The 25,865-nt window shown below is 45.2% G+C and overlaps 1 protein-coding gene across 1 annotated transcript in view; it reads left to right on the forward strand.

Moving 5' to 3' along the window:
* The first annotated feature begins 2,026 nt into the window (after positions 1–2,026).
* slit2 (slit homolog 2 (Drosophila)) overlaps positions 2,027–25,865 on the forward strand; it is an 85,828-nt gene continuing 61,989 nt past the window's right edge. The window contains exons 1-4 of the mRNA XM_054604299.1: positions 2,027–2,241; positions 3,119–3,190; positions 5,358–5,429; positions 11,626–11,697. Coding sequence (XP_054460274.1) covers positions 2,027–2,241; positions 3,119–3,190; positions 5,358–5,429; positions 11,626–11,697 — 431 coding nt within the window. The remainder of the gene's footprint in view (positions 2,242–3,118; positions 3,191–5,357; positions 5,430–11,625; positions 11,698–25,865) is intronic.

Genomic DNA, 25,865 nt, shown 5'->3' on the forward strand with positions numbered 1-25,865 from the left:
TTTAGCAACACTAGCTCAAAAAGTCACTTAACCTTACAAAGAAAGTCGCCAAGTCGGCGAAACCTGACCATCATGAACGTAAACAACAAACATGGCTGTTGTTAGTACTCGCAGCTGCTAAGCTATTAGCTTGTGGGAGACTTGGGTGACGAGCAGCGAGACAGGCAGGTAGCCATGGGCTTATACAGTCCTGCTGCAGAAAACTGATTTATCTTATTTTTGTCAGAACATTTGATTAATTAATTACTGTCATGATGTAATGAGAATTTCAACAAATATTTAAAAAAAGGTTTTTGAAGTAGATCACCAACCCTGCCTTTAAATAATAATAATATGTACAGTACCAGTCAAAAGTTTCATTCAATGGTTTTTCTTTTTTTCTACATTGTAGATTAATATGTTTGGAAGACATCCAAACTATGAAGGAACACATATGGAATTATGTGGTAAACAAACAAATGCTCAACAAACCAGAATATGTTTTATATTTTACATTCTTCAAACTAGTTGAATGAGAAGATGTGTCCAAAGTTTTGACTGGTACTGTATAATTAATAATTGTTAAAGCAAAGTAACAGAGCAAATGATAAAACATCAGTAAAAACTGTGCATTTGCTAAATGTATGTCCTGATGACCTGTGAGCTCCTCCTATAGGCTGCCATGTTTAGTAGCATTTAACACTGTGTCTCTGAGTAGATGCAGTCAGGATATGAAAGCAGAGGGCCCAACCCTTAAACACAACAAGTGTGCATCCATAGTGGGACAGGTGTTGTCACCATCTATACAAGAGAGTCTTAGATAGAGCACTTCAGACTCAGAAGGGCCCCCCCCCCCCCCCCCATTTTTGTCCCCGTTAGATTTCACCAAGACGCTCTGTCGCCTTCCTGAGGCCGGATAAATAAAGCATCAGGTGACCGGGGGACACTGCAGCGAGGAATCAAAGTCCCCGTCTGAGGTCAAACTGTTGCTGTTTGACTGACGACCGGTCAGAAAACCTGCTGCTATATACCTTGAGGGGGGAAACGCAGCGCGCGCGCATGTGTGTGTGTGTGTGTGTGTGTGTGTGTGTGAAGAGGGAGAGAGAGAGAGAGAGAGAGAGAGAGAGAGTCGCCTGGACAGACGCAGTAGCAGACGTGCCCGCTCCAGTCTCCCTCTCTCTCTCTCTCTCCCTCTCTCTCTCCCTATCACACACTCTGGGGAGCAGCGCTTTGACGCACCACGCAGAGTTGGATTATAGTAGTGCGCGCTGGTCTTCCACGGGGCTTTTTTTTCTCCTCCTCCTTCGCGCTGCCTTTGCCGTTGCCACTGACCGGCAGCTGATACCTGATCGGATCAATCAACATCTCTCCACCACACTGACCTCTGCTCAGCCTTTCTTTTTATTTTTGGTGTGTGGGGGGGGGGAAACTAAGCGCCGCTGCCTCCTCTCCGGACGCGTGTTGTGAATTAATAACCAAGACAGCCTCACCTGGAGCGTGTGTGCGCGCGTGCGTGCGTGCGTGCGTGTGTGTGTGTGTGTGTGTGTGTGTGTGTGTGCACTGAAGTGTGCGTTTCTCTGGATCAGATCAAGGATCGAGGTGTTTTACTGGCTTGGTTCCGCTCACACACTCGCACAGACGCAGCACACACCGGGGGGATTTGGGCACCGCATGCCGGGGACATGTGGAAGTTTGCGCCGCTTTAGCGCAGCCAGAGAGCCGGTCCGCCGCCTCGTCGACCTCCCCTCTCCCTGCCCGGTGGGGGACCACATTCACGGTTTACAGCAGCTTCAGGCATCGAAACCCCTCCGAGGAGACCCAAATGTAAACCCAGAGCGAGACATTTAGGAAAAAACACGTCTGAAAAGGAGGGGGGAGGAAAGCGAGAAGGGCAGGACGGCATCCCGTTCGCGCTGCAGAGTTTGGTGAGCTGCTTTCGGGGGATATCGGGGCTTTTTATTTTTATTTTTTTTGAACGCCCCTTTGTGTTTTCTCTGCATTTTATCTTTTCTGTGGGTCTCACGTTGGCCCCCCACTTGCCGCAGTGATGGTGGTGGGAGCTCTGAGCCCCGCTGGCCCCGGCCGCTCCCCGGTGACCGCGCTGGGGCTGCTCACGGTGTCCGTCCTGCTATCGGTCCTGTCCGGCGGAGCGGACGGACAGCCCTGCCCGGCCCAGTGCTCCTGCACGGGGACTACAGTGGACTGTCACGGCCAGGGGCTCCGCAGCGTGCCCAGGAACATACCCCGCAACACGGAGAGACTGTGAGTACCGAGTGGGTGGGTGTGGAGGGGTGGAGGGTGGAGGGCTTTAACAGCGCAGTTCGGCTTCAATCTGCGCATAACATTCCCCAAACAATTTCAAAACACTTGACAGGAAATAAATCTAGAATATGATCTGTTTCTTTGTCTGCCATAAATAAAAAAGTGTGCTCTGACATTACTCTCTTTTTTTTTTTTTTTTTTTTTTTTTTAGATTATATTTAAAATAGCTGTGCGTCACCTGGAGGCGTTTTTATGGTCTTATAATATTCCTATGTTTTTTTTAAAAAAGCAATACTGCTGCTGTTACATTCTTATTTCTGTCATTTTAAACTGCATGCTGTCAGTGGTGGGAGGGTTGTTTCCTTGGGGACCACATCTTAATAGCGCAGAGAACTAACGCGTTTAAAGCTGCATCCAGATCTGTGAACTCAGCTCCGTGCACGTGTTATTCTGTCACTTAAACTGTAACAAAAAGAAAAGTGGAACACGTGAGTTCTAATTGCTTTGCGTTTAAATCCAGGGTTCCTTGTTTCCGACCCGCGGAGCATGGAGTTCGGGTTTGCGCCGCACTGTTGCGTTCACAGCGCAGCCTCCGTAGAACCACGCAGGTTCTGCCTGGAGAACCCCGGCAGGTTCATCAAAAACGGATTTAGACAAGTGGACTTTGTGTCAAACAGGCCCCGCGTTTTCATTAGAAGCACCCCTTGATGAAATGGAAACGTGTGCGTGGTGCAGCCGCGCATCCGCCACCACGCAGCAAGTTTTAAGAAGCAACACCTTACAGCTCCCCTGATTTGTCCTCTGTTCTTTTTATTCACTCATCATATGTCATGCAGCCTGCTAACAGCCGCCCTCTTAAACCCCTTTCTCTTTCCAGGGATCTGAACGCAAACAACCTGACTAAAATAACCAAGGCGGATTTAGCAGGACTGAGACATCTGCGAGTGTTGTAAGTGTCTTCTACCCTTTTTTTATTTTCCTCCTGTCTTCTCTCATCCTTTTTTCAGATGTAAAAGAAAAACCCCCAAAAAATTAAAAATCACCTTGTAATTAAAACAACTCCCCCAACAACAACAACAACAACAACAACAACAACAACAACATAAAGGAACGCACAGTTTCATGTGCTGGTCATTGTGGCTCATTCATCCAGCAGCCCTGGAGCTGCCGCATGCGGCACTGCGTCTAGAAGAAGCGGCGATTTGATTGAGTGTGTGTGTGTGTGTGTGTGTGTGTGTGTGTGTGTGTGTGTGTGTGTGTGTGTGTGTGTGTGTGCGTGTGTGCGTGCGTGTGTGTGTGTGTGTGTGTGTGTGCGTTTCCAAACAGAATAGCGGCGGCACCTGTTAATGCCGTCGCGTTAATCTGCCAGTGGAAGTGTCAGGAGGGGCTTATTTTAACCACCGGGCAAAGAGAGGGAAAGAGATAGCGGTCGTTAGGTGTAACCGCGGAGGGAGGAATGCACGCTGGAAGGGAGGGAGGGAGAGAGGGAGGGAGAGAGAGAGGGGAGGGAGGGAAAGGAAAAAAGATTCAAGTACGAACAAGTTTGTCACCTGGGATGAGTCCAGGTTAAGAGCGGATCGGGGATAGCCTGCTTTTATTGCGCCTGTGTGTGTGTGTGTGTGTGTGTGTGTGTGTGTGTGTGTGTGTGTGTGTGTGTGTGTGTGTGTGTGTGTGTGTGCGCGCGCTATCCAGTTGCTGGGAGTGCACGGCAGGGAACACACATTGTTGGAATTCCTCCAGAGATTATGTCTTTTAATTGCGCGTGTGTTTGTGCGCGCGCGTGCGCTCCAGTCTACATGCAAGCCAAGCATGCCCGTTGGGATTTGAAGATTAGAGCTGCAACAGTTAGTGAGGGGGAAAACGAAGTTATTGGCAAACACTGTGGAGTTCCAGACATAAGTTAATACATTCTCAATAAAGAGCTTTCTTCTGACAGTAACCAGCTAGCCTACATGCAATTTAAACACCTGGCGTTAATGGAGTACCTGTGCACAGGTACTCCATTAAGCCTGCCTCCCTCTCCATGTGTTTATTTATGTATTGCAATGTTGCCATACAAATATCTTAAGACAAAACATACAATTCAACATAAGCAAAGGACAGGAGCTTTTTGTTTTAATGGGAATTTCTATGTGCTTTGTTTTAAGCAGCCGGTGTAGCCGCGCATGCTCTCTATTGAGCCTCACTGGCTAGCTAGCTAGCTAACTGCCGCAACTTTGCACTGCGCCTGTTCGGCTGTTACCGCTAATAGAGCCGCCCCGACTGCCAACGGCCCACGGTCTCCTCGCGGAGGTGTAGCGCCCCCACATGGTTACATCGTTTGCACCGTTAGCGCTATTCACACGGCTAGCTAACTGTGTGGAGGCGGTTCATGCTCTGCATTACCTTTTTTTTGCACCTTTAAAGCAAAAACAAAGCCAGAGAAAAGGTTGCAACTTCACAAATGTGAGGAAGTACTTCTTTGCCATGTATCATAGTCAGTGAAAACAAACACTTTGAAGGCTTTACTCGGGTCATTGTGAAAGGTGTTTTTCAGTATACTTCGGTAATTAAATGAGCTGCAGCCTTAATGTCAGTGTTCAAACAAGTACTCCAAAATGTGTGCGTGTTTATGTGTGTGGCTGCTTGGCTTGGTCAGCACAGTGCTCGTGGGTGAGTCGAGCTAGTGGAGGTGAAGGAGTAGTCACAGCTCTGGTTGGATGGAGGCTAAATTGGATGATAGATGAGTCGCTGTCCAACCGATGGGCCAGTTTTAGAACCAATTCTGGGGCTCCCATCGACCCGCCGCTGCCGCTGATTGTCTCCTCTCTCTTGCTGTTTCAACATTACATCGCTTTCCATCTCCACCAATCTGTTATTTTATTCACACCCGCTACCACCCACCTCCTCCCCTCCCTCTCCTCTCCAATGTCAATCTCTTTGCATCCTCTCTCGTGTCCCACCTCACTCTCCTTCACCTTCTCTTCCTCCTGACTCACTCTTATCTGTTGCCATCTTTCTCCTTTTCTCTGGCCTCTCAAGGTGTCATTGCACAAATCACTCTGCTAGCTCACTCCTTTTTCCTTTCCAGTGCTTATTGTCTCACTCTCTATCTCTCTCCTGTGTTCCCTTCTCAGGCAGCTAATGGAGAACAAAATCACCACGATTGAGAGAGGGGCCTTCCAGGACCTGAAGGAACTGGAGAGACTGTGAGTTACACTTTTGGAGCAAAGCCGGCGTCACTTTCTTTATTAACACCTTTTTCCTTTTCAAACACTTGAGGATGCTTGTGTTTGGAAACTAGAGAGTAACAAGAAGATACACTTTTTTTTTACGTATGTTGAAATGCACACATACACATGGGTGACAGATGAAAAGATAAAACCAACAAAAAGTGTCATAGTGAGATGTTTGGTGTTTACAAGGCACCAAATAACTTAAATACTCGTCGTAGATTCAACAAGTGTGTGTAGCTCTTCTGGAGGGATGATTATTGTGGAAACTTGTCATCAACTTGTGTCATCCATCTGCCACTCTCATGTCACTGTTTTTTATTTTAATTTTAATGGAGCTTACATTGTTAGGTAAACTAATGTATTCTGGATCATTTAGGGGATTTTTTTCGACCTGTTGGTTTGAGTTTCTGACACTATACCACAAATTTGATGCCCGATCATCAAAGCTGGAATTCAGTGGACTTGTCCGATTGCCACATCTTGTACCACTGTCTTGGACTGAAGGCCAAGATTTCACCATGTTTTATTGTAGTATTTTTGGTTTGGGACAGTCTCTTAAAGGGGTTTGAGACCAAGTCACCAAAGGAAGAGCACCAACCAGGCTTTAAAGCAAATTTTACGTAGTGGCCAAACAGTTGAATTACAATTTCCTGGGTCCTTCATGTGATGCCATGGGGCCTAAAAAGACTTGTCTTCTAGACTTGCATTAGGAAAGAGACGTCTGTAACTCAGGGAGTACTTTTGTTCTTGAATGAAATAAACTTTGCAATAAGAAAGTTGTAGGATGCACTAGTTGAAGAATCCAGAGTTATTTTCCTCCCTCTGTTCATGTGAATGAGACCGAGGCTGGACTGAGGGCTGGGAGGTGGGGTCAAATGAAACGCTAGTGCGCTTGTTTTATGGGCCCGTTGGATGCGCAAGTTAAACTTTCTTTTTGCTTCATTCGTAACTTTTGTAGGAATGAAAGGGGCCCCGCCAGGGTCCAGACCTGGTGGCGGTTAAGGTCATTACCTAAGATTCATCAATCATTTTGAAACTCATCAAAATTTTCAGAGACCCCCCCCCTTATCTGTTTCTTCATTAATGCTTAACCTGACCTTCATGATGTGTGGCTGCCAACGTCTCACTCCAAGAGGACAGCTTTGAAATGAAGTCACATGGGCAGTGAACAGCCAGAGGTTGTTATGGCGTTGGCCCCGGGAATCACTGGCATTCAGCATCCGACCCTGAGGCAGTTATGGCATAATTAAGTCTTGGTAGTGTGTGAGAGACCGCGACAGACGGGGGGGAAGAGGACCCCTGACTGCTGATATGTCCATTGTGTCGACTGTCAACTTTGCTTGATGTGCAGGCCGCTCATATACGTGGGTGTGTGTGTGTGTCATGCGGCCCGACAGCCAGCCAATGACACACACTGGAATGCAGCAGACTGTGACCGTGTCTGAGGAGGCTCAAAGACAAGCTTTTAATTAAAGGCAAAAAAAATGCGCTGCCTACACACAGGTTTACAAAAACACAGACTTTACCTGAATACACACAGATATCCACCTGTACACAGCTGCACATGCGGCACTGAATCAAGGAAGTTCATCTTTATGATGGCTGCTTTGGGTGAATTCTTCAGGAGAGGTCGGGATGAAAAAGGATGAAGTGTCCCGATCCCCTGGCAGCTCTTGTCTCGGGCGTGTCGTGCCTGGTTTCCTCTGCGCTCTCCGCTGCCCTGCGGCTGCTCTTTGTTGACAGAGAGAGACGCTCTGTGGACCGCTATGAGGAATCTGCTACTCATGCAACCAACGCTGGGTTCTGTCCAGCTAAGCAGCTCTGGGAATTCCTGCCCAGAGCTGCAGCTGTAGCAGTCAACTTTGTTAGCGATTTCCTTCCATGCAAAGAGATATTTCACGCTGGTGAATGTTGAATCTCATCCATACATTTGAGCACATGAACACACACTACTCTGTAAACACCGGTCGGAGATCAAGTCTCCGTCTTGAATCTGATGGCAACAAACGTCTCTGAACAGCGGCTAACTTTCTGACACGACGTGGCTGTTTTTCTGGTGTCCTCGCAAGTGGCTTTCAACTGTAATTCAGGGTCTCTGGCGTGGCATGTTCACAAACACAAAGGTGGAGTCGGTCATCAATGCTCCCACCCCCTCCTGCAGGCGCCGGACAATGGCACGTCTCCGGAGTCTGGAGTCTCGGGGGCTCATTTCAAAGGCCGCCGTCCTCTGGGGGTCTGGAGGGGGGCCTGCTGGGCACCGCTGCCCGGAGGAGAGGGCCCTAAGCTGGGCTGACGGATCCGCAGTGACTGCCCCCACAGTGGTGGAAAACGGTTCCTCTTCTCATCCCCCTCTTTTTTTTTTTTTGACAGGCCCTTCAGGGCTGGGTAGGGTGGGGTCAGGTATGGGGCAGTTGCTGGGGGGGGAATGGGGGGGATGGGGGAGGAGGTGTGGAGGAGATAGGCATGTCACAACACAAACGTGCACGCGCACAACAACATGCATGGGTATGGTACTCTCGTGCATGCGCATTAACTTACGCAAGGCTGCTCTGTCAGTACTGGTTTTATCTTGATTTTGCCCCCCCCCATCCATTACAGCCACTCACTTCATTCATGCTTTCACCTCTCCTCTTGTTTTTCTCCCAAACCCACCCATCTCGTTCTCTCTCTCTCTCTCTCTCTATTGTCCCATGCTGATAGGAATGTCATACATTCCTCCCTCTCTCTCCATGTAGATGATGAAGAATAGAAACTTCCTGATCCTCTTATCCTCCTCTCACATTTGACTGGTTTATAGTCCCCCTATCCAATTCAAAGTATGTGAGATCGGGGAGAGGATAGCAGCCACACAGATGCAAAGAGAAAGGAAACAGTAATTACAGGTATTGAGACTCAGCGTTGAGATAAAGACTCAGATGATTAGCCTGTAATTGAGTGATGGCATAGTCAGAGATAATTTCAACGGCGATGAATAACTATAAAACAGATTACAGTTGGAGAGACTTGTCTATCAACAGCGATAATTAACAATTAGCAGAAAATTCACGGGAAAAGCTCTTCAACGCTGCCAAATGTGAGTGATTTTTGGATTTCATTGCTGTGTTTTTAGGGTAAATACAGTGTCCGCACGAAATAACAGATATCAGGTTGGAGCTTGTGATGCTGTGATGATTCACTTCACCAGCTGTGGACCAAATACACAAACTGTTGCAGTAGATTCACACTCACAGGGGTCAGTTTGAAATGTTTTTTCTGAATAGAGATGGTTCCTCTCGGTCACGGAAATGTCCACAAGGTTTGGGATATAACTTTGGTAACAATACTGTGTATGTGTTTGTCAGTGTGTGTGTGTGTGTGTGTGTGTAGGTGTAGGTGTAGTTGTGTGTGTGTGTGTGTGTGTGTGTGTGTGTGTGTGTGTGTGTGTGTGTGTGTGTGTGTGTGTGTGTGTGTGTGGTGTGAAATGTGTAGTATGGCAGCAGTGGCATCGCTGGAGCAATGATTGGATTCTGAGGTGGTTTGTTATTTCCTTTCCTGCCAGCCTGCAAAACCTGTAGTACCACACATCTACAAGTGTTAGAAGTGTGTGTGTGTGTGTGTGTGTGTGTGTGTGTGTGTGTGTGTGTGTGTGTGTGTGTGTGTGTGTGTGTGTGTGTGTGTGTGTGTGTGTGTGTGTGTGTGTGTGTGTGAGATTCTGTGTTTTATGTTTGTGTCACTGTGCATGGGTGTGTTTTGCGGCCCTCCAGCATCTGTTTATGATTGCAGGGATTATCACCACGCTGCAGTGTGACATTAGCTCGTTGGAGGGACTCTCACACCTCAGACTACTGGCGACTCAGTCTTCATTCACTTTCAGCTAGACTCTGACTATATTCCTTCAGGTCCAGAAACAAACCACTATATGTCACTACTAGACTAGATCGTTTGAGACGGAGGCAGTCAGCACTTTTAGATGGACATTAGAGGTTTTTAATAATAATTTAATTTTATTAATTAAGTATGATATCCTACGAAAAGTTACTCCTCGACAAAACTAATGGGGTTTAAAACAACTACCGAAGTGGGATTACTGAAGTATGCAAGTTACATGACAATTAAATCAACGTTGTTCTCGTCTCAACGGGGACACGGCCTCCTGGTTGAAGGATCACTTTTTATTGAACCCATCCTCAACCGCCTCGTGTGGGCTTTTGCAATCCTTATACTTCCTCGCTCGTGATTAGGTACATAACATAAAAAAGGATTTTATGGGAATTTCTACGAATTATTTAACTATTTTTAGTAGTTAAAGCTCGGAAGATTGGACTAGAACAGCCTGTGAATTATCGAGCAGCCCTAACGTGAATGCTTTGTCATCCCTTAGAGAAGCCAAAGTAACACGTTCACTCCGCCTCCTTTGTGCTGCATTTGCAAAATATAAGCACAAAAAGAATTGCTCATTGCTCCATTGAGTACATGAAGACTAATTCAGAAAATAAATGACTGATTCAGCTTTCTCAAGTTACTTTTATGACTCTAAATTGAGCTAGCTATGGTGGTTAAGGCGTTGGTGAAATAATCCAAAAGTTCTAAGAAAAGTTATGAATAAATGAGCGACACCTTAGAGGACCTTAGGAGCCTGACTGGTTCTGATCCTTCACTATCTCTACTTCATTCGCTCAGCCTCCTAGTCTGACAGCATTGTATCTATTTTAAGAGAATGAGCTCATACCCCCCTCTCTCTGTCCTGATCCCTCCTCCCCACCTCCAGCACCAGTCCGTGCACTCACCCGGGAGAGGTTTGGCCCACTAACGGGGCGCTCACTGCTGGGCAGGACCTGCAGGAGGAGTGGGCCTCTCCGCGGGACCACGTGGGGCTCTTAGCCGCCAGAGCCGGCGTTAAACGGAAGAGGGGTGAATAATTCAGGAACACCGTTCTGCGGGATATAAAATATTTAAGCTGCCTCTGATGTAACGAGTGCAAATGTGCGTGCACGTACGCGGGCACGTTTGTGCACTTTGTGGGTGGAACGTGGACACAGAGGGGCTGATGTTATCGGCCCTCACCAGCTTCTAGTGAAGCAGGAAGAGGTGAAAGACGAAGGTTGAGCCATTGAGAGACTTTAAGAGGGGTTTGAGAGTTTTGAATGGAGTTGGTGACATTTTTGGAGTGTTGTGTTTGAGTAAAGTCCGTGGTATTTCGTTAATCTTTCTGTTTGTGTGTGTAAATGTGTGTACTGTCAGTGGGCTTTTCTTTTTAGTTTGAAGCCGATCTTTCTTCATCCTGCCTCCATCCTTTATTTTCTTTTTTCTTCTCGTCATTCTCCTCCAGTAGCAGCCGGTGCAGCATACGCCGCCAGGCCTGTCAATGTGTGTGTGTGTGTGTCAGGGTTAAACTGTTTCAGCAGTCTGTCTGTCGCTCATTGTGTCACTCCTCTGACTCACATCAACGCACAACCACACACACACACACACACACACACACACACACAAAAACCTCTTCAATCCACTCAACCAGGGTTAAATGATCGCACCCAGATTATTAAACTCAACTCCTCTGTTTGTGTGTGTGTGTGTGTGTGTGTGTGTGTGTGTGTGTGTGTGTGTGTGTGTGTGTGTGTGTGTGTGTGCGTGATCACGGGTTGTTGTGAGTTCTTCCCTTGTGAGGGCCTTGTTTACTCAGTGGGGTCCTTTTCACACATTCGGTAGCCCGGCCAGACTGCCTGTTTGTTTTTCCCACATCATCTCCTCTCCTCAGCCTTTGTGGTAAAAAAAAAGAAAAGAAAAATGTCCCCCCCCCCCACACACACACACCTCCCCTTCATCTGAACCCCTTTTCTCGTCTTCCTCCCCCCTGCCTTCCCTTCGTCCTTCTCGAGTTCACTGTTTGTCTGGCAGCCATGTTGCACCCCTTAAATCAGGGCTAAACCAGGAGTCTTTTTTTTGTATTTGCGTATCCGTCCATGAACATGTTTTTAATGTCTCCATCAATCTCCTCAAGCCGTGCATGCCTCCTCTAACTAGGCTGAATTGTGTTACAATCAAAACACATACAACATAATTTGATATGATGCTCAGGAAACACAAATCTCACCTTAAAAAGCTAATCATACACACATGTAACCGCTTCCCCACTCTGTATGGAAGTGGACACTGAGACTTTATTCCCCTAATTTATGCTGTGTTTTTCCAGGCGCCTGAATCGGAATAATCTGGCCGTCTTCCCCGAGCTGCTTTTCCTGGGAACGACAAAGCTTTACAGACTGTAAGTGCTCTTTTTAATTTCTCTCTCTCTCTTTCTCTCTATCCATCACTCTGCATTGTTAACTGAAATATTGTTCATTTTCATCACGTGTTCGGTTTCACACGAACACTGCGAAGAAGGCCTGAGATCATACAGATGAATTGTTGCGATGGTGCGTTTTGTGTGCATCACCCACAAGCTTGTGCAGGTCACAGACTGTGACTTCAAATGACGAGATGAGATGTGAAATATGTGACGGACGTTGTAAAGCACAGAACAAAGTATCTCGTATTTTGCGGTGATGCAGCCGCGTGGTTTCACTCTGGATGAAGGAGCGAGGGAGCCGATTTTACATGGCCCTCTTCATAGAAGCCAGTTCAGTAGCTGATGGAGATTAGCACTCCAACAGCTGCTGCCCACTGGGAGAGACGTGTGTGTTTGTATGTGTGTGGATGGCGAGAGGAGAAAGTGAGGAGGACAGATCAAGGGAGGTATAAGCAGCGAAACATAGAAACAGGTTTCTCTTCTGGAGTTACATTTCGTGTTTCGCAGGCGGTTTCAGTTACAGAACATAAATGTTCCAGTTTGCCTTCAAACCGGTGAACCGCCGTTTGTTGCTGCTCTCAGGCTGAGTGTCTGCACTGTAAACCGAGCTGTGGATTTCCAGCAACGTAGGGCCGGGCAGCGGCGCTGCTAAAAACTGTGGGAAATGCCTTCCCATCACGGCCGTTTGTGGTCTCGGGGAATAATTATGGTCGCATGTATTTATACGTCTGGCTGAATATATTTATCTGAAACAATATTGAAATGCTCAGATGATTCAGAGAGTGTGTGAAAGTTGTTTATGTTCTGTGGCCGCTACAGCGGTTGGCTGGGCTCGACCCGTTGTGTCTGAGGGCGTGCATCTGTTTTTCTGTGTGTGTGTGTGTGTGTGTGTATGTGTGCATTTGTGTGTAAGAGTTTCTCAAGGCCAAGAGTTGGCATATTGCTCAGCGTGTGGGCCGAGGTAAAAATACAGCTCAGATATACTGCTCTCTGCTCAGCTGTCGCAGACCAGCAGCCCCTCTCTCTCAGTGCATGTGTGTGTGTGTGTGTGTGTGTGTGTGTGTGTGTGTGTGTGTGTGTGTGTGTGTGTGTGTGTGTGTGTGTGTGTGTGTGTGTGTGTGTGTGTGTGACGCGTATGTGTGTGCGTATGTGTGTAAGCCTCAGTCTCCAGGTGTATGTGTTTAGAAGAGGGTCCCTCATCTACTGCACGTCTTCACTGAACACACACACTTCATTCAGCACAACATCATGCATTATGTTGTGTCATTTTAAAATCTAGTATGAAAAATAAGCAAATCAAACTATAATAACGAATGAAAACTCAAGAGAAAGTTGCTAAATGACAGTCAGGAAAGATCCTTGCCAAGCTGGCGCCGTTGCAGCCACAAAAACATCGAGCAGATTCATCAGACGTATGGGAGTCATTCAAAATGAATGACAACCACAGACGCTTAGCCAACAGTATTTGTGGTCAATATTCTTATGTCTACTTCTACACCCCCTACAGTGTATTTTTATTTTGAGAAAACACAACAAGAAACCCTTGAGAACCTCCGAAGTGGAATCTTGTTAGGTTTTATGTCGAGGTCAGAAGGTATGTGCGAAACCGGACCCACTTTGGTTCTTGCGACAGTACTGCTATAAATGAACACTTGCTCAACCTGCTATTATGAAAATGATGTTTTTACTCTTTTGGGGCTTAGGAAAATCTATGTGTTTTGTGTGTGTGTGAGTGCTTGCTGGATGTGTTTAACCTTTGCTCAGCACTGTGGTTTAAGGCTTTGAGAGCTAAATGAAACTGAGGTCAGGTGTGAGGTATGCTATGCATTATTCAGGAAACATTATTTATGCCTTGATTATATCAACATTTGTTTTCAAAGTGTGACAAACCTATACTAACCTGGGTTTACATCTTGTTGTCTACGTGACATTTGTTGTTTGGACCAGACAGCTAAAACACAGTTAGATTTAAATAGTAGATAGATTGTGATAATACTGGAATTGGTCACTGAAAACCACAACAAATTTTTATTTTATTTAACTCAGTTCAGTTCCTTTAATGAGAATGATTACAGGTAACCGGTGCTTAAAGTGGCATGTGTATCGGCTGGATTTGGCATTCATTTCTATATTCTGAATTTTTACATTGAATAAAAGATGCTAGTAGAAATTGGGTTTGGGGGGGGTCGTCCCTCAATAAAATGTGAAGGTTTTAAATTAAAACGATGTAATTTCACGTCATCATTATTACTGTAGACACATTAATGTATGTGTTAAAGACAAAACTTGCTATAGTTCAATTATTATTTATTATTTACAAATATCACAGCCCTCTTCTGGACATTTAATTCATCTGGTAATGTTTGCGCAGTAACTTACAACATAATAATATTTATTTTAATATGTTTATTATTTTTTCTGACAACCATTGAAAGTTGTGTAAGGGCCAAAAAAATGCAGTTTCTCAAATGGCACTTGAGGCTGGTTTTAAAAGCAAGTAGACCCCAAGGTTATATTGACTAACTTTTCAGCAGAAATAAACATGTTTAAAGGCTGGAACCTTTTTCTAAAGATCCTTTTGCGGTTCGTGACATCTTTATGGCAGTGTGAATTTTTATATACCTCACCCGTTTAAATTATATCATTCAGTTTCAATTCAGTTTATTTTGTATAGCCCAGAATCACAAATTACAAATTTGCCTCAGAGGGCTTTACAATCTGTACACATGAGACATCCTCTGTCCTTCCCTCACATCGGCACAGGAAAAACTCCCCTAAAAAAACCCTTTAACAGGGAGAAAAAAGGAAGAAACCTATGGGAGAACGACAGAGGAGGGATCCTTCTCATGGCTTACAGGAAGGCATTTTTGGGCCCATTTTTTGGTTTAGGCCATGACGTCACTGCCAAGAAACCTAGGGGTGAGGTCACGGAGACTATGTCTGACTTTTATACAGTCTGTGGTTGTCAGAACTTGATATGGAGAGGGCAGAACAGGGTACCAGTAGCTTGTGAGTAGTAGTGAACAAGAAAAAGTCACGGTGTGCCAAAGTGTAAAATGCCGGTACTGCGTTACGCTTAGTACCGGCCCGGATTCAACCAATGCGTGTAACAACAAAAATCTGAAGGGAAATATAATAAATTCTTATGATGAAATGATAACCCTGGCATGTACACTACCTCCTGTTAACCTCCCTCATAGCAACATTTTATATGGGGTGTTGGGAATCACTGATGACGCATCGTAAAGATGACTCATGTCGGTCAGCGAAATATTTCATAATTTAGCATATATTGAAGAATGAGGATTGAATGAGTGACCAAGGGAGTGGTTTCAGACAAAGCTCAAGAGTAAAGGAGTCCAGGCAATTTGGCGACACCATATTAAAGACAAACCAACCCTATAAATACCTCCCATCAGTCATCAGTTCATTAGGTACACAAAGTGTAAACTGATCCAATCTAATACAGTCCTGCTATAAATCCTCCCTTCATGAAGGTTTTAATGTTCAGCTTTTATTCAGTTTCTTCCTGGTGATCATTCATCTTTAACTAAGATAAGAATATAGCAACAAAACGATTAAACACAACTAAATTAATAATAATAAAAAAATTGGGTTATTTCATAGGATGCAAAGATAGGAAATGCAGCACAATCAGTGATTCCAGATTCAATTCTTACACTTCTACTATGATGCTCCTTTTAAATTATTCAATACAACACGATTGTTTTCATCTCTATGCAGATGACACAATGTTGACCATGAACAAATTTATTTGTTCTCCATTTCCCTACCAACTCTCTCTCTTTCTCTCTCTCTCTCTTCCCTTTTTAGTGGACAGAAATCAGCAGTGAGATGAAAGAGGGACAGATGAAAGAGGGGGTTGATGAAAGGATGGGGTGATGGGAGGATAAGAGAATGGGTCAGTGCCTCCACAGCTGAACAGTCAGGTTATGCCTGAGTATGAGGCTAGATTGATGGGACGGTGTTTGTGTTATCTCGCTGCTCGGCCTCTTCTGGCAAATGTCCCCCAGGGACAGTTTTCCCGGTTACTCGGTCACCGCGTGTCCCTCTGTGTTTTGTGTCGAGTCGAGCCATTGCTTAAAACTTTGACTTTTTCTCTGTTTATATGCTGGAGCACCGACAAAGTGAGAGATGGAGGAAAAGAAAGAAAAGAAATCAAGGGAAAATTAGTTGTGCCTCTGTCCTTCATCCTTTCAATGAAAAAGAGGGTCAATATGGACAAGCGGATGAGAGGAGGAAAATGCAGACATTAAAGTGGCCTGGGGTTTGAATTGATGAGTTGATGAGGCTCCTATTTTGTGTGGGTGAGTGAGTGTGTGTGTGTGTGTGTGTGTGTGTGTGTGTGTGTGTGTGTGTGTGTGTGTGTGTGTGTGTGTGTGTGTGTGTGTGTGTGTTTATGTGTGTGTAATAGTCCCTAATCCTCTGCTAAACGGTGCCCTGATGAGGCTTTACCAGGCAGCATTGTTGCTTAGCAGCCTCGAAGGTTGTGGCTTTGTCTTCTGTGAGAGCTTAACCCTGCCGTGCACACGCACACACACACACACACACACACACACACACACACACACACACACACACACAAGCACGCACGTACAACCTCAGCCGAGGCAACAGGCTCAGCACAATGGTCACAAGAGCGCAGACGTCTTTCAGATGATGTGGGATTTCCCAGCTTGACGACAGTTAGCCGACGCGGAGGGAGGAGGAGGACGAGGAGGAGAATGAAAGAGGAAGAGAGGGGGTCAAAGGTAGAGGAGATGAAATTTTTTCTCTGAGCAAATCAGGCTTTTTTAATTAAGACAGAGCGTGTTAGGCCTTTTAGTTGCCACAGTGACGACGACCTCCGCGTCCTCACAGAGGTCAAAAGGTGAAGAATGTTCCAGTCAGGAGATCTAAGCAGGAGGTGATTTATATGAAGAAGGGGGGGGGGGAACACACACACACACACACACACACACACACACACTCTCCTCCCACTCATTAACCAAAATCATGATAAATGAAACTTAACAGCTGTGGATCCTCCAAAGGCAGGGAATGTTTTTATTCCAAGATCAAACTTGTAGAGTTTAGAACTTTATCGTGAGACCAACTTGACCTTCATGAAGGTCATCATAGCACATTCTATAAAGAACAATTAAACTTATGTATGATGTATTGAATACATAGAAGTCGTCCAATCACATATGGTTGACAAAGCAGCTGTTGGAGTGGAGTAATTTTATTGTTTACCAAAAAGGAGAGGCACATTTTGGGAATAGAACTTATGAAGTTATACGTGTATTTTGCTGAGATGATTATGTTCTGTGGCAGATTTCGTTTGTAGTGAAAAAGGCCTGTGCTTGGGGTGGATGGCGTGCTTATAAAGTGCAGTACTTTGACTCTAGAGATCAGGGTTCTGTGGTTAGGTGTAGGCAACAGAAGTCTTGTAGTCAAGAGTCTTGAAGTCGTTGTGGTTGTCACGCTACATAACCGACCTGCGACAGACACACGCTATAAGATCCATCATCTGGAATCCCCAATGAAGCCTCTGAACTACATTTTATCACGAAAACACAGGCGAGAACAAGGGCGTGGTTGATGTCGTCGCTGTGTTCACATAATAGCCTGTTTCCATGCGTCTTTAGCATTTCCCCTAAGTAGATCAGTCACAGGTTTCCCCTCAACCCCTGCGCTCTCATTGACTGTAGCTCCCCCAACAGACTCCCAGACAGATCCACATATTTGGCAAGCTAGGTATCTGGAATCCGTCTGGGTTGCACTGCCAAGCCTCTCGGCTCGCATCTTTGGAGAGATCACACACGGTGCCGATGTGCGATCGCCGAGCCAACGCAGATTTGCCTCTGATGTTGGGGAATTTATTTTCAAAAAACGTCTCGATAGCAGCAAATCGTGGCTTAAGCGGTATAGTGTAAACTGGCAAAAACAAATAAAATATGTTGTCAGTGAATGTTTTGCAGATACATCAAGTATGAACATTTTGCAACCTTGCAGATACACTGATAACATAAGTAGATTTGTTTTATGTGCCTTTAAATACATATTTGCATTTGTAAATTGGCTTTATAGAAACATATGCCTGGCCTAGACACTTTTTTGTGCCCTCTGCCACAGAATCACGCAACAAAACACCAGTTTCTGTAATGTGTGTAATGCTGTGAGTTTGTATTAATGTGGATGTATCTCATGTCTTTAATGTAGTTATGTTGTGTCGTATAATGTAGCCTATTTATGCACATATGTATTTATGTGAGGCTCTGTACAGACTGGCAACAAAGTTCTATGTAAAAAGGACTAAAGAATCTATCTGGGGAAAAGTGTCCTATATGGTCACGCAAATATCTCACACAAATGCAGACATACATTAGTTTATTTCACTCTATATGGTCATGTAGTGTTAGACTAGGTAAAACAGACAGAGTGGTCCTGTAAGGCCCCGATCACACAGAGAAACACGTCGCCCACAAAACAATCTTTCCTATAGTACGTCTCTATAGTACGTCTCGTTATAAGACGTCAAATCTCATGTTGCGACAGTTTCATGTAGACTGCAGTGAGCGAGCGCATTATCACATTTCCCTTAAACGCATGTGATCCGTTGCGCACGAAGCCCCCCTCCTCGCCATTTTGCCTGACGTGTTTGACGAGGCGTTTTTGAAGCGGCCGCCCCTAAGGGGTGTTAGGATGCGGACCTAACTGGTACAGAACTCAGTGGATTAGTGAAAAGTTCATACTCTCACATCTCTTCGTTATCTTTGAAGGTAATTTCTTCCGCTCACATCCAGGCCATACTGACCCTTTTGTGATGCTCATGGGTGGGCAGGATTTTTTTATTTTTTTTAAAGTCCTGCTTCTGGTTATTCCAGCAAATGTTGAAGGGGATTATTAGATTTTGCTGCCTTTAAAAAAAAAAATCTTTATCTGCTGTTTGATTGGTTAGCCGCATTGTTTTGCATGAGGAGATATTCTGCCGCTGACTTTGTGTACATAGGAAATGCAAATATCTGCCATTATGTCTGTCTGAGGAAATGAAGTTAAGCCTTTGCAGCCAGAGGCGTCTCTGGATGGGCCCCTGTGTGTCTCTCTCCCTCTCCCTCCCCCTCTCTCTCTCTCTCTCTCTCTATCTAACAAACACACTGGCACAAACACACCGCTTTACCATTCAGCAATATTTCCTGCCCCCTCCCGTTTCTCTGAATGCACTTTAACAGATATAAAAACTCTCTCTCACACACACACACACACACACACACACACACACACACACACACACACACACACACACACACACACACACAGATCTTTTCAGCACATACAAAAACATAATGTCCAAGAAAATGCTTTCATTAGCACTCTTGGATCATGCAGATCACATCCAGCCAAACAGGAAAAGTGATTTTTTTTTTATTTCTCTTTCCTGCAGTTCTAGTTTGTGTGTTTTTCTCATGTCGTCCTTGCGCAACATCACGACTCACCTCGAATGCAAACCAGCGGTTACAACAGCTTGTTGAGGTGCTGAGTGTCAGTGACTCACTTGCCTTGCCGTCAAGTGAATCACACGACCGCCTATCTGGATTGCTCAAGGCCACTCATTCCTAAGAAGTGATTTTTGCCATTCAGATCCCGACACAATGCCGTAATTCATGCTCGAGCGGTTCGGAGAGGGCTCGCCAAAAGCCCAACTGGCATTATCAAGAGGGCACATGAACAAAAGATGATGTTACACAGACAGAATGTAAAGATATGAAACGCCCCACTCGACTTTTACCACAGCTAGAGCTAACTTGTTCCTGAATGGGGCCCAGGAAATGTGTGTGTGTATGTGTGTGTTGGTGTGTGTGCTGCTCTGTGCAGCTTTTATTTTCATTATGAACTTTATTTAGTCTTTTTACTCGTAACAGTAGCAGTGGAAGATCTTGGACTTAAAAAAACAAGTTTGTAGGTACACCTAGCAGGATGCTCTGCTTTCAAGAAGGCTGAAATGTTTGTGTTAGTGATCATTTTGGAGGCTGCAGTTTGTTGTGCGTTTGAATTGTAGTGCTCAGGGGTAGTTATTTTATACAGGATAGACTCCTTCTAATAAGATCAATAGTTTAGAGCAGGGGAAGCAAGACAAAAATATGTACTAGTATTAACTCCCTCTGTCTCGCAATGCCAACAAAGTTTAATCTAATCTACTAGTTTATTTTGTATTAGAAAAAACACTTATTTGACTCCCCATATTCATTTACACCACTCTAATACTAATCTAGAATTTTACACATATCTCAATAAAATATATTTTTCTGACTGTCTAATCAGACTTTAAAACATAATAAGAAATACTTTTATATACAAACAAATATTTGCTTTCAAAATACATCTTATAAATATAATAAAAAGCTTAAATCCTGAAAAACATACCAGACATATCAGATGTAACATTTTGAAAAATATTTATTTTGTTCTCCAAAGAAATTTCCTTTTTTTATGTCTCTCAGTTTGGTGCGCTGGCCGCAGCTCAATTAATCAGCTGTCGCCCAGGGTGTTCGAGTGTCAAAGTTCAGAGCTCACGGGTGAAAGGTCGCTGGAGCATCAGTGTCAACCAAACAAGATATCCAGGATAATGGACGTGCCAGCAGGGACGCCGCTGCTTTGCCCATCAGATTACGGGACGACAAGTCACGCCTGGAAAAAGTAACACAGAGAGATAGAGAGAGAGAGAGAGAGAGTAAGAGGGGTGGATACTGACAGAATGAATGAAGGGTGTTTAAAGGAAAGATTAGAGATGTGTTTGCTCTCTTAAATGGTGTGGAAAAAAAGAACGGGGGAATTTACCCAGGTGATGACAGAGGTGTTTTCTCTATTGTGAGCTAGCTGTGAAAAGAAAAAAAAGAAAAAAAGTAGAAAGTGAAGGACGGGGAGAAGGAGGGGAGCTAGAGGGAAGAGTCATGTGGAAAGGAGATGAGAGAGGTATGTCGGTACTTACTGTAGATGGCAGGTAGCCTGAAGCCTGGAGCCAGCGTGTCTGTCAGAAAGAAGAGCGTAACCTGAGTGTGGATTACTGGGAGAGGGGGCTGGGGGGTGAGGGAGTTACATACCTAACCAACAACAGGAAGAGCTTACCTGGAAGCAGGTAGTTACGACAGTGTGTGAATCTACGTGTGCGTGTGAGGTCTCCCGGATCATCAAAGTGTTTCCTACACCTCGCCGGTGTGCGATTAAGGGTCACCGTGTGCGGTAATACCTCCCGCATCCTCTGCTTCCTCTCCCCTCTGCTCACCCACCGCAGCCGCGACGCTTAACTTGATAATACAACGTTGACGCCGGAGCGACGCAGCTGATTTCCAGCCGTTTCCTCTTTGTCTTCGTCTCGCCTCCTTATCCCTCTGCAGAGGTTCCCCCGTCCAGGTTATCTGCAGGGTATGGATCCGGGCCCTGTATTGATGGATGAGTCGGCCCCGGGCCCGTTGAATTATGGGATGGGATTATGGAGTTGCCCGGACAATTCATCATGCAACGCTCCTCTATTCACCCCAATCACAGGCACTCAGCAATATTGACCCCCGCTCGCTGTTTGCATCATAGAGAGAGTGTGTGTGCATGTTTTGTGTACAAGGTGGTGAGGAGATGGGTTACAAATTGTGCAGCCAAACCATACCATCTTTCAAACCCATATTTCTCTGTAATATTAATTTGACCGAATAAGAAACATCCTTAGTTGTTATTTATTGAGAGTTTTGCAATAAAATGTGTGTGGCTGTGTTTTGATCTGATTTGACTGAAATTGGTGTGCCATTGTGAGCAAACAACCCACCAACTTTCATCAAATGTTGCTAAACTCTGATTGGTGGTTAGTAACAATGTTCCAAAAGCAGTTAATTCACAGTGACGTTTTTGGTCGCCGAAAAATGTCTTATTCAGAGTATTATTGTACTTAGCACCAGCATCTCATGTCACTTCTGGTTGCAAAAAACCAAGAAGGCGACGGCCAAAAACCAAGATGGCGACGGCCAAGATGGCCAAAGCCTTAAACCAAGAGTGCAGCGGCCAAAATGCCAAGATGGCAACAGCCCAAAAAACTATTACGGCCAAAAAGCCATGATGGCAACAGAGTAAAAAACCAAGACGGCAGCAGCCAAAAAACCAAGATGGCCACAGCCAATAAGCCAAAATGGTGATGGCCAAAACGCCATGATGGCAACGGCCAGAAACTAAGATGGTAATGGTCAGAATGCCAAACTCAAGGCTTCAAAACAGTATGGATGATACTGCTTATATTATACTGTCACTCTGTGGAAGCCATTTTAACAACCATGTCAGGCGACTAAAGGGGAAACTTATGTGGCAGACTTTATTTCAGGGGTTATTAGTGCTGATCCACAGAGGAAAACTCACTCCGGCTGCACACAAACTAGAACAAAGACAAGAAACGTTGAGCGCTCACACAGTCCCACCAGTCAAATGGTAAACAGAGAGGTTTCAGTTGATGTCAATCAGTCAGCAGACCTAACATGGCTGTCTCTCTCTGCCCCCGGGCGCCTCCCTCCCTCCCTCTCTAATCCTCCATCTTGGCTCCGTGTCAAGCCGCCTTGTCCAGTCGCACAATATCCCTCCTCCGGGGCAGGCAACTGCATCCCCTCTCCGGCTCCATTAGTGCCACTCCACTGGCATAGCCGGCATTCTCCAGCGGGACCGTCATCGCCGGTCACTCCATTGGCACCCCTGTCACTCTCCAACCGCCACAAAAGAAAAACCTCTCCCACCCTCCCTCTCTGCCTCCCCAGCTCGCTTGGTGGGGTTTTTTTTTGCGCCCCCATTTTCTTCCCCTTCTCATCTCTCTCTCTCTCCCCTACTCCTCTATTATCTTTCTTTTCTCTTTCCAGCACCTTTCTCTAAAGTCTTACACTCCCCCCCCCCTCCCTCCCTACCCTACCCATCTCTCTCCCCCGGGCCTTACACATTGGTTTGGAGAGGCTTATGCAAGACCCTCATCCAGGCTACCGATGCAGTAGAAAAACCTGAGAGAGGAAACTGGGAGCTGACCAGCGATTCCCTCCCGGAGATGTTGCTCACAAGTTTAGAGGCTCTCACATTATTTCACCAAAAGCTGAGTGTGTTTGAGGTGACCACGGCGACCCAGGCTCATTAAAACGCACTATGTTTACATAATGTGAGGACTCCGGGGGTGGGGGGAGTGGGGGCGCAGAAACAAACCCTCAACACATCAGCTGCTGTCACTTTAAGGGAATCGCTGCTTCAGAATCATTACAAAATCTAACTTGCCATGGATACAGAGTTGAAATTCAAACTTGTCAATGTTGCTCTCAGTGAGAGGAGATGAAACATGGGGGCTTTGTGAAGAGACAGCGAGAGAGGGAGAGAGAAAGTGTGATATTGTAGCTGCGTAGCTGTAGGCTGTTGATAGATCAGCAGGTTTGTAATCACAGGTTGGTACCCGACCTCTGTGTGTGTGTGTGTGTGTGTGTGTGTGTGTGTGTGTGTGTGTGTGTGTGTGTGTGTGTGTGTGTGTGTGTGTGTGTGTGTGTGTGTGCGCGCGCACATACCCGAGTGCTTATGTATATTGGTCCTTGCAAGTGTCTAATGACAGGTTCCAACCCTGATGTGTCATTATCCAATTACAGTTTTCTCTCATCTCTACGGTAACGCCATGCCCACCAGTAATTGGACGGCTGCTCTTAAGAACTCTGACCTCTCAGCAAGTGTCAGGAGAACACACACACACACCGAACACACACAGGATGCCAGGAAGATTGGGTAATGCCGGATAAAGCAGCCATCTGATCGTCTAAACTATGCGAAGACAAGTCAGGACTCTGATCATATCGCATCACTCCTTCCACCTCGCACTTGTCCTCTTTTTCTCCGTCTGTCTGTTTCTCTGTCTCGTAATAACAATGACTGGGACTCATATGTTTCCTGTCTTCGCTCTCTCTCTCTTTCTGTCTCGCTCTCTTGCAAGTGTGTTGCCTCTAAATGGGCCTAAATGGGCCGAGTCGGAGGACAGCTTTTGTGATTTACGTGCTCTCTCTCTCTCTCTCTCTCTCTCTCTCTCTCTATGTCTCTTCACGCTTTCACTAAAACAAAACACTGCATTTTTTTCATCCTAGCCCTCTTAAATATTTCACACGCTTAGAAGGCTTTGTGCCCTCTCTTCCTCTCGTTGGTGTGTTCGGGCCTCGTTGCAAAACTCCACGAAGGATTCGGCACGGCGGTAACACAAAGACAGATCCTTATCGCTGAGAGAAATTCAATTACAGACTATTGGCAGATGTGTAGAGACACAGAGGACAGAGGGTAGAGAACAAAGGGAGACACAGAGGATGAATTGTGTGTGTGTGTGTGTGTGTGTGCGTGCAGGTTTCTTCCTGTTCCTGAGTTCAGAGGTCAGGTATAAGAAGTCCGGGTCTCCTTCGTCCTGACAGCTCATTGGAGGACATATTTATGAGTTCAGAGAGAAGAATTTTAACAATTTGCTCTCCCAATGTTTGACCAGATCATGTTTTTCACTATTGAAACTAATGAAAAATTCTGGACTACAAATGAGTTTTTTCCAACACCTGTGTCATCTCATCAGAGCAGCAGCTGTTTCTTTTCTTGTGATTTACAATTTGTCTTCATTCAAAATTCGGACAAAATGAATAATTCCGTCTTCATTTTATTTTTTATTTTTTTTTTATGTTATTGCTTTCATCTGTTGCTATCTATTCAATTCAGTTTATTTTGTATAGCCCAGAATCACAAATTACAAATTTGCCTCAGAGGGCTTTACAATCTGTGCACATGCGACATCCTCTGTCCTTCCCTCACATCGGCACAGGAAAAACTCCCCTAAAAAACCCCTTTAACAGGGAGAAAAAAGGAAGAAACCTATGGGAGAACGACAGAGGAGGGATCCTTCTCCCAGGATGGACAGAATGCAATAGATGTCATGTGTACAGAATGAGCAGCATAACAGTTCTTAGATACAACACATTCAATGTATATGACATAAATGATTCATATAATAAGACTACTTATAATAACAGCAGCAATTATTACAGTAGAATTATAGCCATGAAAATAGGGATAGTAATGTGACTAATAATAATAATCGAAGTAGCAGTGGGTGTCAGTCGGCTCACAGCAGGAGGCACGACTACGGTCCAGGTACCACAACGATTCATGGAAACCTGCAGAACGAGAAAGCAAAAGGGCTTCAGGGTGGAAGTAAAGCTAAAATGCTTAATGGTACAGGTAATAGTAATAGTAATGTGACTAGTAATAATAATAATAATGGTGGTAGCAGTCGGTGTCAGCAGGGCCGTAGCAGGATGCACATCCACGGTCCAGGTACAGCCACGATTTATAGAAGCCTGCGAAGCGAGAAAGCACAAAGACTCCAGGGTAGAAGCAAGTCAATATATCTCCACTCTATGATATCATAGTTTAGTCATTTTCTGAGTGTGTGTACTGGAGGTCTGTGTGTGTGTGGAGCAGCTGATTAGAGATGTTTCCGCAGTGAGACAGGCAGAAAATAAAGTTGCAATTTGAAGAGGGGCGGGAACGATCCAGGTTGTTACGGGCAGCAGTGAAAGTTATTAGAGCCTAAACACCTGGACAGTTTACTTTTGAATACACAATCACACATACACACACACACACACACACACACACACACACACACACACACACACACACACACACACACACACACACACACACACACAAACAAACAGACGTAACTATAATATCGTTTGAAAGACAGGCAGCGATGGAATGAGCAACCCAAGGCCATGATGTCAGCCTGTTTTACAGCTCTCATAATTACAGACGGCGCTCCGGGTGGGCGCATCTGCGTTCAACAGTGCACAGAAGATTCCTGTCGTCGTCGTCGTAGTGACCCGCTAGGTAACAGTTGGTGTTTCCCAGACAGCTTAGCAGCTGAGGATATCGTGTTGTTCTCGTTGAATCCCTGTTATACAGGGACAATGCAACGGCTTCAAAACTGCTGTCCACAAACCATTGGGTCATGACGACTACGTCCACTTCTTACATAAAATCTATGTTTTTTACACAAACAGATGCACAAAAACTTTTCATCCATATCAGAAAATTGCCAGTTATGGGTTTCAACAAAA

Source organism: Anoplopoma fimbria, chromosome 9 (genome assembly GCF_027596085.1).
Source record: "Anoplopoma fimbria isolate UVic2021 breed Golden Eagle Sablefish chromosome 9, Afim_UVic_2022, whole genome shotgun sequence".
NCBI lineage: Eukaryota > Metazoa > Chordata > Actinopteri > Perciformes > Anoplopomatidae > Anoplopoma > Anoplopoma fimbria.